Genomic DNA, 15282 nt, shown 5'->3' on the forward strand with positions numbered 1-15282 from the left:
GATGACCACCGGCCGTCGCGCCCCGACTCCAGCCGCCCCCGCCCCCGCTCTGGCTCCCTTTGTGCCTCCTCCACCCCCGAACAACACGTTGTGGACCCTCTTGGGTCAACTCTATTTGAACGATACGTCTAAGATGACTCCGGAGCAACTTGCAACACATGAGCAAATGATCTGGGGTCGCAAGAGGCAATTGGGGTTAGAGGACTAGTCTTCCACGTGTGTAATTTTTATTTTCTAGGATTTTAATTATGTATTTTTATTTTTTAGTATTTTAATTATGTAATTTTTATTTTTTAGGATTTTAATTATGTAAATTTTATTTTTTTAATGTATTTTTATAATGTAGAAATGTTTTTAATAACTGGAGTATTTAAATTGAATAATAGAATGGTGGGACCCTTGAGCTTGTCCTTAGCTAAGAGCACGGATGTGAGTGTTGTGCTCTTAGCTAAGGATAAAGAGTAAAAGTGGGTTCGGACCCACTTCCGTACTCTTATCTAAGAGCACGGATGGAGATGATCTAAGTCTTTTGTCCGTACCAAAAGAGAATGAAGTGAGCGGAAGCAATACTTTATTTTGATTTTTATACAATCACAATTATGTAAATATAATGGTGCAAAATACTCTTGCATTCTTCATTTCATACTATGCGAATTCACATTCACTTTTAATTTTTGACTTAGGAATGGAGCCACGATAGACACAGTTATTCTTTATTACTACTACATGATAATTCAAACAGTTTTTCTAAATATTCTCATTATTTCGACTTAATGTATATACATTTGAAAATTTTGCTTTGCTTTGATACTCGCTTCTTAATATAAATATGAAATGTGTCTGTAACACATTGCTTCCTCCGTCCCCCATTAAGAGTCACACTTTTCCATTTCGGTCCGTCCCCAATTAAGAGTCACACTTCATTTTTACCATAAATAGTAAGTAGGTCCCACATTCCACTAACTCAATTCACTCACATTTTATTATAAAACCAATATAAAAAAAATGGGTCCCACGTTCCACTAACTTTTTCAACCAACTTTTCTTCACATTTATTAAAACCCGTATCCGGTCAAAGAGTGACTCCTAATAGGGGACGGATGGAGCATTAGATAACGTACATTTCTGACTATCAATTTATATGTATGTTAAAGAAATTCATTTCCCATTTTAAAAAAGAATTTGGAACCATGCTCTTTCCTAAAACAATAGATAATATAATTACCTCACACGCATACACATTATAATATGATGAAACACAGAATTCAAAACTATACAAAACGTGACACAATATCCTAATTCGTCATCACCTTCCTCCCAATTTCATCATCTCCTTCACACACATTTCGTTGATTTATTATAATCATTTTATTTTCACTGTAACAACCCACTATCTCTCATTCTCCTCGTGCTTACTCAAACTTCACACATATATAAATCTCAAACTCCACTCAATTAATCGACAAAAATTCCATCACAACAATTAATTCCTCACCTAATTATTTAATCAATTCCACTCTTATCCAATTCTACAGCATGCCTTATTTGCTGACTCATCACTTTCCCCACGCCCAAACCGCCGCGCCGGATCTCTCCAAACCGCCGCGCTCGGACTGCCCGAGGTGCGGCTCCGCGAATACGAAATTCTGCTACTACAACAACTACAACAAATCGCAGCCGCGCCATTTCTGCAAGGCGTGCAAGAGGCATTGGACTAAAGGCGGCACCCTGCGTAACATCCCCGCCGGCCGCCGCAGCCGGAAAAAGCGCCCAATCCCTTCCGCGCCGCCGAAGCGGACGCATCTCCTGAATTCTCTCCCTGTCGCCATCGATCAGAGTGATATGTCAGATATTCTCTACCAAGCCCTAATTCGAACCTCGTCTCCAACCTCTGCTGCTCAGGGTACAATCCTGGAAAGCAATGGTACAAGCACAACATGCGGAGTACCTCAAAATTATACCAATACAGAAGAGTTTGCGCTCTCGAGTTTTAATTCCGCTCCGACCTCCGCTGAGAATGGCGACTCCGCGGAGGAGTCGGCCGTCGCGAATAGCGCGGCGGAGATATGGAATTGGAATGAGGTTGATTTTTCAGATAGTTTGTGGGATCATTCGATGATGGCAACGTACAAGTCTCATTTCGAAGGGTATTATCCACGTTGATTAATTTGATTTTTTATACTAATTAATGGATTGGTTTAACTATGGATATTGTTATTTTTTATGTATAGAATAGTGGTGTGTGCATTTGTATCATTGTATTTGTGAGCTATCAACAAAATTGTGCAATATAAGAATACGAATTGATCTATGGGTGAAGCTTGATCTTCACAACAATATGTTATCTGGTGTAATAGTAAGTACTCCAGGATTCACTCTTTGAAGAGGCTAAATACGTTAAATTGACAAATAATGGAATTTCAGATTGTATTATGTGTTGAATCCAACAATCTCCTGTCATCAAATGACCCATATTACATTTATAGAAATGTCATATATCCACACAATATCATTAAGTGATTATAATTATAGTTTCTTAAGCATATAAAATTATCATATGAAATCTTATCAATGTATTACTTTATACTTCCTCCGTTTAAAAAAAATAGGACACATTGTGAATGACACGAGTCTTAATGTGAAATTGATAAAGTAAGAGAGAAGGAAAAAAAAGTAAGAAATAAATAGTGTAAGTGAAATGTATAGTCCATATTATTAGTAAGAGAGAAGTAGAGTTAGTGAAATATGAGGTCCATATTATTAGTAAGAGAGAATGGAAAAAAAGTAAGAGAGAAGTGTGTTAGTGAAATATAAAATCCATATTATTAATAAGAGAGAAGTTGTAACATTTTTCTTTTTTAAATGTGCTATATTTTTCGTGGACTGAGGAAGTATAACGTATCAATCTCGACTACATTCAAAATTTTTTCTTATATTTTTTTTCCAAGATGTAAAAATAGATGGTTCCGAAATTTATCTTTAAAAATATGACGCATTCAAACCTCAATATTAGATGAATAATTATAAATCTTTTAAAATTTATTAGTTAGTTTATATACTTCTAGTTTTAAAAATACCACATCAATTCAAATGTCATCATCTACTAACAAGAGCAGAAGTTTTAGTACTTAAGGATGATGAATAAACAAACAAATACACATATAACCGATCTAATAACAATTACGTATGATTTTTATCAAATATGTATTCGATCCTCCTTATCTTGTCAAAACAATAGTAGTCACCAATTACTTTATCAAATGGTGCATGAACAATCATTCCATACAAAGTGTAAGTGACGAAAAAATACTTTTATGAAATAAGCATACTGATATACTACCAATTTACATTGTGAGGTAAGTTCAATGATAAAATCGTTGTTGATTTCCCTATAAAGTCGTTTGTGTCTAATGTAAAATAGTCGAGCAAAATAGAGAGGAGTGGAGGTAGTCTAGTCCAACTCAATTACACATTCTAAGTAAACAATACAGCTATACTCATCGCATGTATAACCAGCTACAGTTGTAACGTTATACCGTTCCAAATCTTCATAAACTGAACTGCTATTAGCCAATGTTAGTTGAAGGCCAAGATTTTCAAGTTTGTTCTTCTTAACATATTCGCATGTTGGACACTTGACCTACAATGAACAAGTTATAAGAAAACACTAACACGAGACAAAAGTGATAATCTAAAATGATATTCACCAAACACTCTCTTGATCATAGTGTCTGAAACTTCAATATCTAAGCCTTCGTGAGACTTATCACATACAACCAATTCGTTAGAAATATTTTTGAGAATCGTTCTTACGGACTCAATTCTCACATCGGTTGTGATAACAACTGTTGTCGGGTATATAGACTAAATGAGCTCTCTCTCTCTCCTAACATGCTAGTCTTTTGAGCCGAGTTCTCATGTTTGGTCTGTATCAATCGTGATCAAAACCCATGCGGAAGTTCTCATTAGAATGAATTGAAAGTATCTCTACATCAACTGTCTCATTTTTTTGTTTCAATCATCCGTTTGAATAGCACTTTCACATAACACCGGCTACATTCTTCTTCTTAATATTCAAATGCTACATTAAATGACATTGTGTATTAGAATACTATGAATTAGGTAATAACAAGGATTAGTAGTACTTGTACACTAGCCATAGCATTATTCGGTAGACATGATATCCCGGTGAAAAGACTCGGAGCGAATCAAGTTTTGAACAACATAATTGATTGCAGTGTCTAGCCACATTCGATAAACCTATAGCTGGAACAATGACAGGTGCAAAAGCATGTGCCAGACAAGAATCTTTGTTATCTACATCATAACTATCTTCAATATCATCATTGAATTAAAACAGAGAAGAACAACACATATAACCAATGATTACAAAGTTACAGGCAAATCAAAACTCTTACATATTCAAGAGCATCATGCAAGATCCCGACCTCATCTTCAAAATCACCCTGCAAAAGATGGTTAAACAATCATACAAAAAATCTCAACAATTGCAATTAATCAAATACAATCAATTCGAGTAGTTAAACGCACTCGTATATCGGAACACTTTCACAGCGCCCATTTCAAAACTCTCTTCAGGATTCATGGAAGCTAATTAGCTAAACAACCCGAAGAATCCGTATCCGGGGAAGCTACAATTCCCAACTTGCCGGTAATTTGTTAATCTATACAGCAAAAATAAAAACGGAAAGAATATTATAGAAAACTGTTTGTCATTTTTTATGAGAATTCTGCCCAATTTGCTCTGAAATATTGCGAAACTTTATTGTCACATGCTTAGGAGAATTCTCCTCAATCTACTCTGAAATATAGAGAACTTGTTTATCTTAATCTGCCCAATTTACTCTTTGGTGTTTAGGAGAATAGTGTTGGTTGCAGGATTCGTTTACATGGGCACAAGAGAGTATGTTAAAGGATAAAAGCATCAGATACGTTCTCACTTGGCTCTGGCACAAAGTGAATCCAACTGAAATTGTAGGAATGCTCAAACTGATAGGTGCACTGGATGAAGTTGGTCCATTTGGGCACATGCTTGATATTGACCCGACAAAAAAGTTCTCATAATCGGTCTTGGACGCTCTGATCTGTCGAGAGATTAAAAGTCCTAAAATCCCACAACCCGAACATTGGTTTCAGATATCTGGCCAACGAGTCAAGTTTACGGCTAGAGAGTATGCCCTCATCACAGGGCTCAGCTTTGGGGAAACCCAATCATAGCTGAACTTCAAAAATCCTACATTTCCTGAAAGTAGTGTTTTTCTTGAACTCCGAGGTCAATGGGTAAAAAATTAAAACTGGCGGATTTGAAAACAACCTTCTTGAATCAAGAATTAGGAGAAGTTGAAAACTATGTAAAAACAACAAATCTACATATTTGCTACGGTTGTCTCCTTTGCCGAGAGGATTGCACGGTCGAGTATTGGGCATTGGCCTTGGTTGAAGATCCAACGGCATGGCGTGGTGATACATGGCGTTGACAGTAGCGCGGGTTGCTGGCAACAATGGAATTGGTTCAAACGACAACAATCCTGGTAATTTAATTTTGCATACAATCTGCTTTCATTTAATTTAAAATTGTGTATATTAGATAACTGCACATTAAAATGTGGTGATACATGGCGTTGACAGTTGTGCGGGCTGCTGGCAACAATGGAATTGGTTCAAAGATCCAACTGCATGGCATCATGTTCCATGAGGAGCTTACACATTTCAGATGATTGAGGACTACATGAAAGACGCTGGAGCTAATGAAGGCCAAAACACATACGGTTTGAGTGGTCTCTTTTGGGCAATTCAATTTTGGGCTCTATAGACCTTTCCTAGTCTCCAATGTTTGTCTGGAAATAAAGTTAGCGATACCAAACTTCCGAGATGTTTGAGGTGGAAACAGGTTACACGAATTTGTCCACGGTTCTTTGTTTGATCAAACAGACGTAAGTTTTATGATTTTGCACCACATGAATTACCAGATTTACATTATTGGTAGGATTTGTTATCAAATCAACATCCATATGTCCTATTCTACGGCAAGGAGTTGCCACTGTAATAATCTTGGCGTTGCACAGCTTTGACGTGTGGCTTGTATCTATGATTTAATGGTTGCATTAGATTTTAGCTTATCCTTTGTCAAATGCAATAAGGGGTATATATATTTTTTATAAGAAAGATCTAATATACTCCTTCCGTCCGCCATTAGGAGTTCCGGTCACTTTTTCACTCATTTTATAAAAATAATAATAAATAGTTAAAGTGGAGAAATAGTAAAGTAAGAGAGAGAATAGTGTTGAGAAGATGCACCGACCTAACCCACCCGGTCAATTTACCGGCCCAACCCACTTGGTTTGGGGTCTGGCCCACTCGGGTTAGAAATTTCAAACTTTATGTTTGGTTGACGGAAAAGTAAATTTGGTAAAGAAAATGAATCCCGGAATATGATTCCTAGTAACTTTACTTTCCTGTATTTTGAAAATATCTAGATTTTAAATTTATATTTAATTTAAACATCAAACTAAAAATATACTTATTACTTTTTATAATATAAAAAAATAGTACTCCCTTCGTCCACGAAAAATAGGACACATTGTGAATGACATGGGTTTTAATGTGGAATTGACAAAATAACATAGAAGGGAAAAAAGTAAGATAATGTTAGTGGAATGTGGAGTCCATATTATTAGTAAGAGAAGGAATAAAAGTAAGAGAGAAGTAGTGTTAGTGAAATGTGGGGTCCATATTATTAGTAAGTGAGAAGAGAAAAAAGTAAGAGAGAAGTTGTTGAAAACTTTCATTTTTTTTTTAAATATGCTCTATTTTTTCATGGACAACCAAAAATGACAAATGTGCTCTATTTTTGGTGGACGGAGCGAGTACAAAATAAACAAATATTACTACTATCCACTAGCTAAATAAACTTCATAAAAGATTATATGCCAAATAGTGAACTACAAAAATGGTCCCTGCACTATAGGGTTATCTCATAAATGGTCCCTGCACTTTAAAAATATCACCAGCAGTCCCTGTACTAAGGGTTAATATCAAAAAAGGTCCTTTTGCACAGTTTCAAGACGAAAATGCCCTTTTGAGGGGTTTGGGCAATTTGGTCTTTTTACACTTTTAATATTTTAAATCTGATATTATTTCAGTTACGTACTAAATTTGATATTATTTCAAAATTATCATTCTTGTTCCCTTTTGTCATATTTCACTTTGTTTCTTTATTTCAATATTAGATTTAATTTTATAAAATTAAATATTAAATTTCAGTTTTTAAATATCAATAAATTTTTTTAATTATAAAATTTATTAAATAACAAAAAATAATAATATAATCAATATTTGATAGTGTCTAATATTTAATCAATAAGATATGACAACGTCTTAGTTTTAATCAATAGTTAATAGCTTTAATCATAAATAGATCATATTACACGATTTATTTTGAAATAAATATATATCTAATGTAAGACTAATATAATTTTCGTATATTAATTTGAAAACAATCAAAATTACTAGAAAATTTCAACAAAAATACTCGTATATAAAATTTTTAGTCAACTTCATAATATTCTATCACAAGCAATTATAACAACCGAACGAAGGCTAAATAGAATAGCTCTTATTTTTCCATCATGATTAATATTATTTTTTTGTACTTCTTCAATTTAGCTGAATATTATATTAAATAACAAAAATTAATAGTTGTAATCAACATTTATAGTGTCCATGAATTAATAGTTTTAATTAAAAAAATTTATTGATATTTAAAAATTAAAATATAATTTTATAAATTAAATCTAATATTGAAATAAAGAAACAAAGTGAAGGATGACAAAAGGGAAGAAGAATGATAATTTTGAAACAATATCAAATTTAGTAAATAACTGAAATAATATCAGATTTAAAATGTTAAAAGTGTAAAAAGACCAAATTGCCCAAACCCCCCAAAACCCCTCAAAAGGGCATTTTCGTCTCAAAACAGTGCAAAAGGACCGTTTTTTATATTAACCCTTAGTCCAGAGACTGCTGGTGATATTTTTAAAGTCCATAGACCATTTATGAGATAACCCCATAGTCCAGGGACCATTTTTGTAGTTCACTTTGTGCAAAAATACTTGAGTTGCTACTATTACTTGAGTTTGGTAAATTTATAAACTTTACAGACAAATTATATGCAAAATTAAAATTTTGAAGTTTAATAATTAAGAGAGAAATTTTCCAAAAATTGATCAAAACAAACAAATCAATCCCATTATAAAAACGCTGAACTGAGCATTGTTAGGTGATATAAAGGCCACTTACTTAGTTTTCAAGTCATTTTATAAAATTCGGATCGGAAAAGTACGGATGTCAACTTTAGATTATTTTAAGTCATTCATATAAAAAATGATCTTAGTATTGTGGTTTGGTATTTTACAATAAGATTGAGTGTTGCATGAATCACAACTGCCAAATAAAAAGTTACGAAAGTATTTTTCACCTTTAAGTTGTAGAGTTGCCCAGTATTCAATAACAAAACTTAAGTTTGCATCTTTTTTATCATGAAATTGTAAAATTGATAGCAAGCATAACATGTAGAAAGGCATACCAATTTTCACTAAAAGTGTTTAAAAAGTTCCCAAGTCATACCAATCTTGTTTTAAAGTGTTTTTGAAGTTAGGACAAGAAGTGAAACATCCCTTTACTCGGCACAGCAAACTCAAGCAAGCCAAAAAAATTGTACTAACTTTTCCCAAAATCGGGAGTTTGGTAATAGACAGTTTAGAGCACATGTAACATGAAAATTATGCATCAGAGATTCAGAGTGCTCAATGTATAGATAAAATCATACTCCTATTTCAATGTAACATGAAATTAAGTGCTCCAAAACTGATACATATTGAATGCCAAGTCATGTATAGATAAAATCATACCTCAATGTATATAAATAATAGTAAAAGGGACATAAGTAGAAGAAGAAACTAGGGAAAGCATTAAGCCTCTTAACTATGATTCCGACGCCGCGCCAGTCAACTCCTGCTCACTGAAAAGATCCTTTTGAATGACAAGTGTATCTATTTTCTGGGATGAAATAACTGCGTCAATTCCCTTTCTGGCAGCCGCCTCCTTGTCATCAGCAATGGTGTCAGCCTCAGCTTTGGTCTCAAGGTCATCTGATGCTTGATCCTCTTCCTTAGGTGGTGGAACGAAAAATGGTATTTTACCCCTTTGCCAATCATGGAGGATCATCTTCGCAGCAGTCATATAATCAGGTTCACCTCCCTAAATCAGGGAAGGAAAAATGGGATAATGTTTATTTCCAAGGCTGAGACTACTAATAAGAGATTGTTAATATTGCCTTTATTAAGATTATTCAGTCAGTTTTGAGATTTTTTTTGTAGAAAGAGATATACTCCCTCCATTCTCTCATAGTTGAGACATTTCCATTTTAGAAAGTTCCCTCAGTTGAGTCATTTCCATATATATAGTACTATTAATTAACACTTTTCCCCACTCTTACTTTACTCTCTCTTACTTTATTCTCTCTACTTTATTCACTTTCTACTCTATTCTCTCTACTTTTTTATCTATCTACTTAACACACTATACATCTCTTTCTTAAACTCCGTGAAAAGTTCCACCTCAATTATGAGGGAACGGAGAGAGTATATTTTAGATGTAGGGTATGAAAGAGATTACCTTTAGAAGTTTACCGGTCAACTTGCATAGCTGAATGAGGAAATCGTTCTCATCCTCCCTATAAATTAACAAGTGTTTTAGTCAGTTTTGCATAGTAATGTTTAGTAAGTATTCAACAAGAAAAGATCTCGATCCTAACTCCATTGAAAAATAATTTGGAAAAAATATTTCTACTACTGATTAAATCATAAAACATAAAGCTTACCAGTCTTTTATCCTATAAGCCCTGAATAGATGCTCCTTTTTGACACGTTTTAGAACTTCACCAATATGCTCGGCAGCATCCTCCAAATTAGTCACGCGTACCTGAGAACAAAGAAACGGACAAACTGTAATGTTTGCTAAGAGACAAATGGATAAAAAGCCATTGTCATTTGGATGATATTCAAATAACACTGATGATTGCTGCAAAACATGGGGATAAGAATAGAATGAAATTTGAGATTGGATAGAAGTAGGAGGTCTTGATGAAGCTTTAATTATGTTCTGTATCTTAACTTTTGGTCCGAGGAAATTACAAACTTTTATATTTTCATTTGCTTCAGTCTCAGTAGTCATTCATTCCCACTTGGCTTCTGATGATAATGAAGTTTAGTATCCATAGAACCATTCAACAATTAACTCCATTAACTCTATATCATAAACATTTAAATTAAATTAACAAATAAAATGCTAATCCCGTCTTATCTCCATTTTAAAAGGAGAAAACTGGATCAGTAGAAAGGTTGTCTGGAGAACCTAATCCAGTATGTTAGGTCAATGAAACAGATGAAACTATATATGTTAGCTTTGTTTTCAGAAAATATAACTGGGACGCAATTTTTAATGCAGATTAAATTATCTAGAAAATTTAACAAAACAGCCACGACTTTTGAAGCTTATCATAAATATAACATCAAGAAAGATTAAAAACATAGGATTAATTAAGTAACACATACCACACCCTTTAAGACAATATCAGTCTCAGAGTCACTGCTCTGATAAACAACTCCAGGGCAATCAATCAGAAAGATTCTCTTTGTGAGTGTTATATATTGCCATACTTTCGTCTCCCCAGGAATCGGTGCAACTTTACAAACCTGCTCATCAAGAGATATAGCAAGCATACGAGATTAAAGGGAGTACTTCTAGTTGGCGATTGACATAAGAAAAAATGGAAACCATGTAGGTCTTGTAAAAAACTAAAACAATTGAATCTAATATGAGCCAACCAAAGTAAAAAGATAGAAAGTTGAGGTTTTTATGCCATCCAGAAAGTGAATATAAGCCAAGTCAAAAGTAGAAACTTAGCTGGAAGAGTTCCTTACATTCTTTGTACGCAAAGTGTTGATAACTGACGACTTCCCAACATTGGGATATCCAACAAATCCGACAGATATAGCTTGCTTGTCACTTTTAAGACGGGAGAATTGTCTTAATACAGCCAGAAGAGAACCCTAAGAATACGAACATTACCAGAAACAAATATCAGCATGCTTTTACATTTAATTTACAGAACCAAAGCTTTTTGAGGTTTAAATTACAGGAACAATAGATTTGATGGCAAACTCTGTTCACAAAACTAAGATTGGTAAGTTATAGAGTTAGTCTTTTGAAAGCTATGGTATTTGCCCAGATTGTACGTCCCAGGGAATGATTTTATCAATGTCATGATTTCCACCAACAAATCATTTTACGACCAAGCAACCATGGCCCCCCGTGCCAACTTATAATGTAAAATTACTAGCGTGATAAGAGTATGAACCCATCAGAAATCGTTCTTCATTGCAGTTTTAAAGATGAGAAGCTTATTACTACCTTTCCAAATGATTTGTTCACGCTTGCATGAAAAGCCAGCGTAGGGTATTCCTTAGACAGTACCCGAAGCCATCCTTTGGTAGCCCAGGCAGGAACCAAATCACACTGTAGAAGGAAAGAGGGCGAACTTTTAATGAAATCAGAAAAAAGATAGTGCTCACTAAGGATTTAAGACCAATACTCTCAAAAACTTATGCAAGTATTGACCATACCTTATTTAGTAGAAGAACCATGTGCTTATGCTTGCAATTGGCCTTCAAATGCTTCTCTAAATGGTAGCATCGTGTACCTTGTGGGTCCCTGGCATCCAATACCTGACATAAAACACCAATAGTTGCCAACATAATGTCATTGCCAAAGTAGGGATATTAGGAAAAATCCATATAACTAAAGCATAATGACAACAACCAGAGCAAACGACAACCAACGAGTTCCAAATAGGAAGCCAACAAAAGTATCAGAATACTGGCCCAAACACTGTTTTGGACATTGCAGATAGTGAAAACAAGATACTTCACGACTTAGGAGAAGGGGAAGAACTGGTAAGAACAGTTAAAACTAGCAAAGATCGTTCCAATATCAAATGTTCTTTACATCATTCATTTATGTTAAATGTACAGATTTCGAGAATTTTCTTGCCATTTATGATTAGACCAAAAATCTGAAACACCATAAAGGCACCAACTCCCCAATCACCTCTCTGAAGTGTTACTAGCCAGGTCATCTTCATATCTCTTGGTCTCACTACTAGACACTAAAGCCATTCAATTCATTCCACAGAAATACTCTTTGTACCAGCAAAGTAATTTACAAAATTAGTCCAGTTACACAAGGATATACTAAAACCGTATTATTTTTAAAAATCTACCTGGACAACCACATCTGAAGAATCAATCACTTTGTAGAGCTCTCCCCATATACGCTTACTCTGACCTTTCTCAAACATTGTGTGGCGTACGAGATCCCTGAACCCATCTTCATCCCCTTCAGTGGATGTACTAGCACCATGTTTCTCTCCAAATTCATCTGCATGATATCATTAAAAGTTAAGAAGCATGTTTGAAAAAGGAGATAAAAAGGTTGAAGCATTAGCATACAATACATATTGACAAACAGGAAAATATGATACAGTAAATAATACTAGTAGTAATTTTTACCTTGAGAACCATCAGCCCTCTTGACTAATGATTCATAATCAGATGCCAGAAGTTTGGGCTTCTTCCTCTTCGTCTTAGGACCAAAAGTATCACTAAAAGGTTGTGTGTCAAGGAGATGGACTCTTGCTTGCTTAAAACACATTTAGAAGAACAGAATGAAAAGATCAGCAACCAAAAAGATGCAAGCAAGACAGTATATAGTTTGTGTAGATAGGTTGTCCTCAGTAATGCACAAGATTTATGTGTTGTCCTTCACACCTTTTGATGATCGTTCAAGAGGGACATGGGTAGCTTCCTTTCCTTCAAAAGGACATTATAGCTGCTTGAAAGACGGGTCTGAAGCTCCTCACGGAAGTATTCAAGCTCTTTCTGATTTACAACACGTGTGTTGCCTAGAAGTGTGACCAACAAAAATTGTTAGCTTCAGTCTGTTCTCTTTCATACCAAAATGTATAATATAGCAACGCCATATGCTGAGATAATGTATTACTAAATGTGAGTTCCAAACAACTAATCGGGAAATCTCAGGATTCTACACTCCGATTCTGACTAATAACAAAGCATTCTAACAATAGCAATGCAAGGCTGCATTCATCATTTACATTGATGACCAGACTGCTTAAACAAATAACATAATGATATAGATAAACATTTGTGTATGATTTTATTGTCAATAATATTATCAGCATACAATCATAACTTCATATAACATCGTGACCAGTCATATAGTCTCAAAACTTCAGCTCCTCAGCCTATGTATTAAAATTAAATCGAACTTGAATTATCAATATTCCATTAATATGTTAGCTCAGGAAAACAACAATAATCAAACACCACTGCATAGAATGACTAAGGAGCAATCAATCCCCAAACATAAATTCGGAAATAGAAATTGAGCAGCAAAATAACACACCGAACCAGCGACGATCAGGCATAATCCGAGTAGACGGCAATTCCTTCGACTGGAGGTCATGCTTGAGGATTTTTCCGCCGGCGTTGCGGACGGGGCGCGTGTTGTACATCTTGAGCCGCCGCACTGTGGCGGCGCTCCGTCCATTGCTACTAGATTTGCCTTTGTTGTTATCTCGATTAACATCGAGCGAGTGTTTCGGCTTCCCGGAAACGTTGACGGACCTCTCCTTCTTCTTTGCCATGGTTTTCGCTTGATTCAGCCGGAAATGATATCGCCGCAACAAACAGTGCGGAGATACGAGAGGAATGAGAGAAGCGGCGGTACCGCTATTTGTACTCTAGGTTAAAGAAAAAATATATGTATTGCTGACGTAATTAATGTATTTCATTTTTAGGTATTTTTTTATTGCATTCATGTCAAAATAAAATAAAATAAAATAAAATAAAGAAAGAGAAATAAAAATTCAAGAAGAAAATGCATTGAAAAAACTTACAGAAACGCAGATGTAACGACTGGCGATGGAAAGAAGAAGAAATACGATTTAATAACCTAATTAATTCTATTAATATTAGGTTAGTTAGTAGTTACTGTGTAGTGGGCTAGCCCATACTACATGTTTTTTTAGTTAAACTTTAACATTATTTATATAATAATAATAATAAGTAGATAACAAAGTTATAAGATAATTCATAATATAACTCAAAAGAGCACTTTTAAATTTTCATAGTATATTTTCACATAAACTTAGGTTAGTTATTGATTAGTGTACATTAGTAATATTTTCATAGAATATTAATGTAAGTATATTTTCTAAGTTGAATTTTTTTATTTAATAAATAATACCCTTTTCATATATAATTATATTAATGTAATAAATTTTATTATATTATTTTATTTTAATTTAAGATATTGACAAAGTGATTTTGAATATTCTTTTAGGTTTGAATTTAGAGTAAGTGGTTGGAGTAAAATTAATTAGTGTGATATTTTACACTAAAATGAGTTTGAGTTTAGTGTAATGGTTGGTGATGCTCTAAAAAGGGTTAATTATGACTTTTTATCTCTGGTAAACTCGATCTCCGACCTATTAGATAAATGAAAAATATCTTACCAATTGAGTTGCACTTCATTGTTTTTTTAATTAGCTGATTAAGTCTTAGGGCATTACCAACGAGAGGGAAGTCACGTTCTAAAAAAGGAACGTGTTGCGAGCCTAAACCGAATACAAAGCAACTGACGAATACAAGAAACACCTAATCTGTCATAGATCAACCAACTATTGAGCTCCGGCGGTGAATGACTCGAAAACATGAGTTCTTCTATGAAAACTATAAAGCTTTAGCAATTCTAGTATCCATCATCCCAAAAAACATAATGTCGTCCACAAAGAAAAGGTGAGTTAGTGGCGGCTCATTCTTGCAAATTTGAAAAGGAGTCCATTCACTTATCTATGCTCAATACCATATGCCAAATTCAAATTCCAAAGTACTTTGAGCGTATTAGGCAATCTAGCTTCATTCAAAGTATCAAATAAAAAAGCCCAACTCACCCAATCATAAGTAATTTCTAGATCTACCTTCAATGCCATCACACCATTCGTTCCTGTTCTTCTCTTCATAAAATGAATTGCCTCCTATGCTAGGATAATATTATCAACTACTCCATGTCTTCCAACAACAAAACTTGATTGAGTGGGCCAACGATGCGACACATGAAGTG

The 15282-nt window shown here is 34.4% G+C and overlaps 2 protein-coding genes across 2 annotated transcripts; one reads left to right on the forward strand and one right to left on the reverse strand.

Annotated features, from left to right (window-relative positions):
- Positions 1-1392: 1392 nt before the first annotated feature.
- Positions 1393-2311, forward strand: LOC125193669 (uncharacterized). Its single transcript, XM_048091510.2, has one exon. The coding sequence runs from the start codon at positions 1537-1539 to the stop codon at positions 2161-2163; it is 627 nt and encodes a 208-aa protein (XP_047947467.1). The 5' UTR covers positions 1393-1536; the 3' UTR covers positions 2164-2311.
- Positions 2312-8833: 6522 nt separating this feature from the next.
- Positions 8834-13869, reverse strand: ATNUG2 (GTP-binding family protein). The gene is made up of 11 exons (XM_048093891.2): positions 13564-13869; positions 12909-13042; positions 12651-12780; positions 12362-12519; positions 11706-11807; positions 11494-11598; positions 11004-11132; positions 10635-10775; positions 9902-10002; positions 9697-9754; positions 8834-9279 (listed from the first exon to the last, which is right to left on the reverse strand). The coding sequence occupies exons 1-11, from the start codon at positions 13802-13804 to the stop codon at positions 9004-9006; spliced, it is 1575 nt and encodes a 524-aa protein (XP_047949848.1). The 5' UTR covers positions 13805-13869; the 3' UTR covers positions 8834-9003.
- Between the last annotated feature and the right edge of the window lie 1413 nt (positions 13870-15282).

The sequence above is a fragment of the Salvia hispanica genome, chromosome 4, assembly GCF_029641045.1.
Source record: "Salvia hispanica isolate PSC_SH4W2 chromosome 4, Shi_PSC_v1, whole genome shotgun sequence".
Lineage (NCBI taxonomy): Eukaryota > Viridiplantae > Streptophyta > Magnoliopsida > Lamiales > Lamiaceae > Salvia > Salvia hispanica.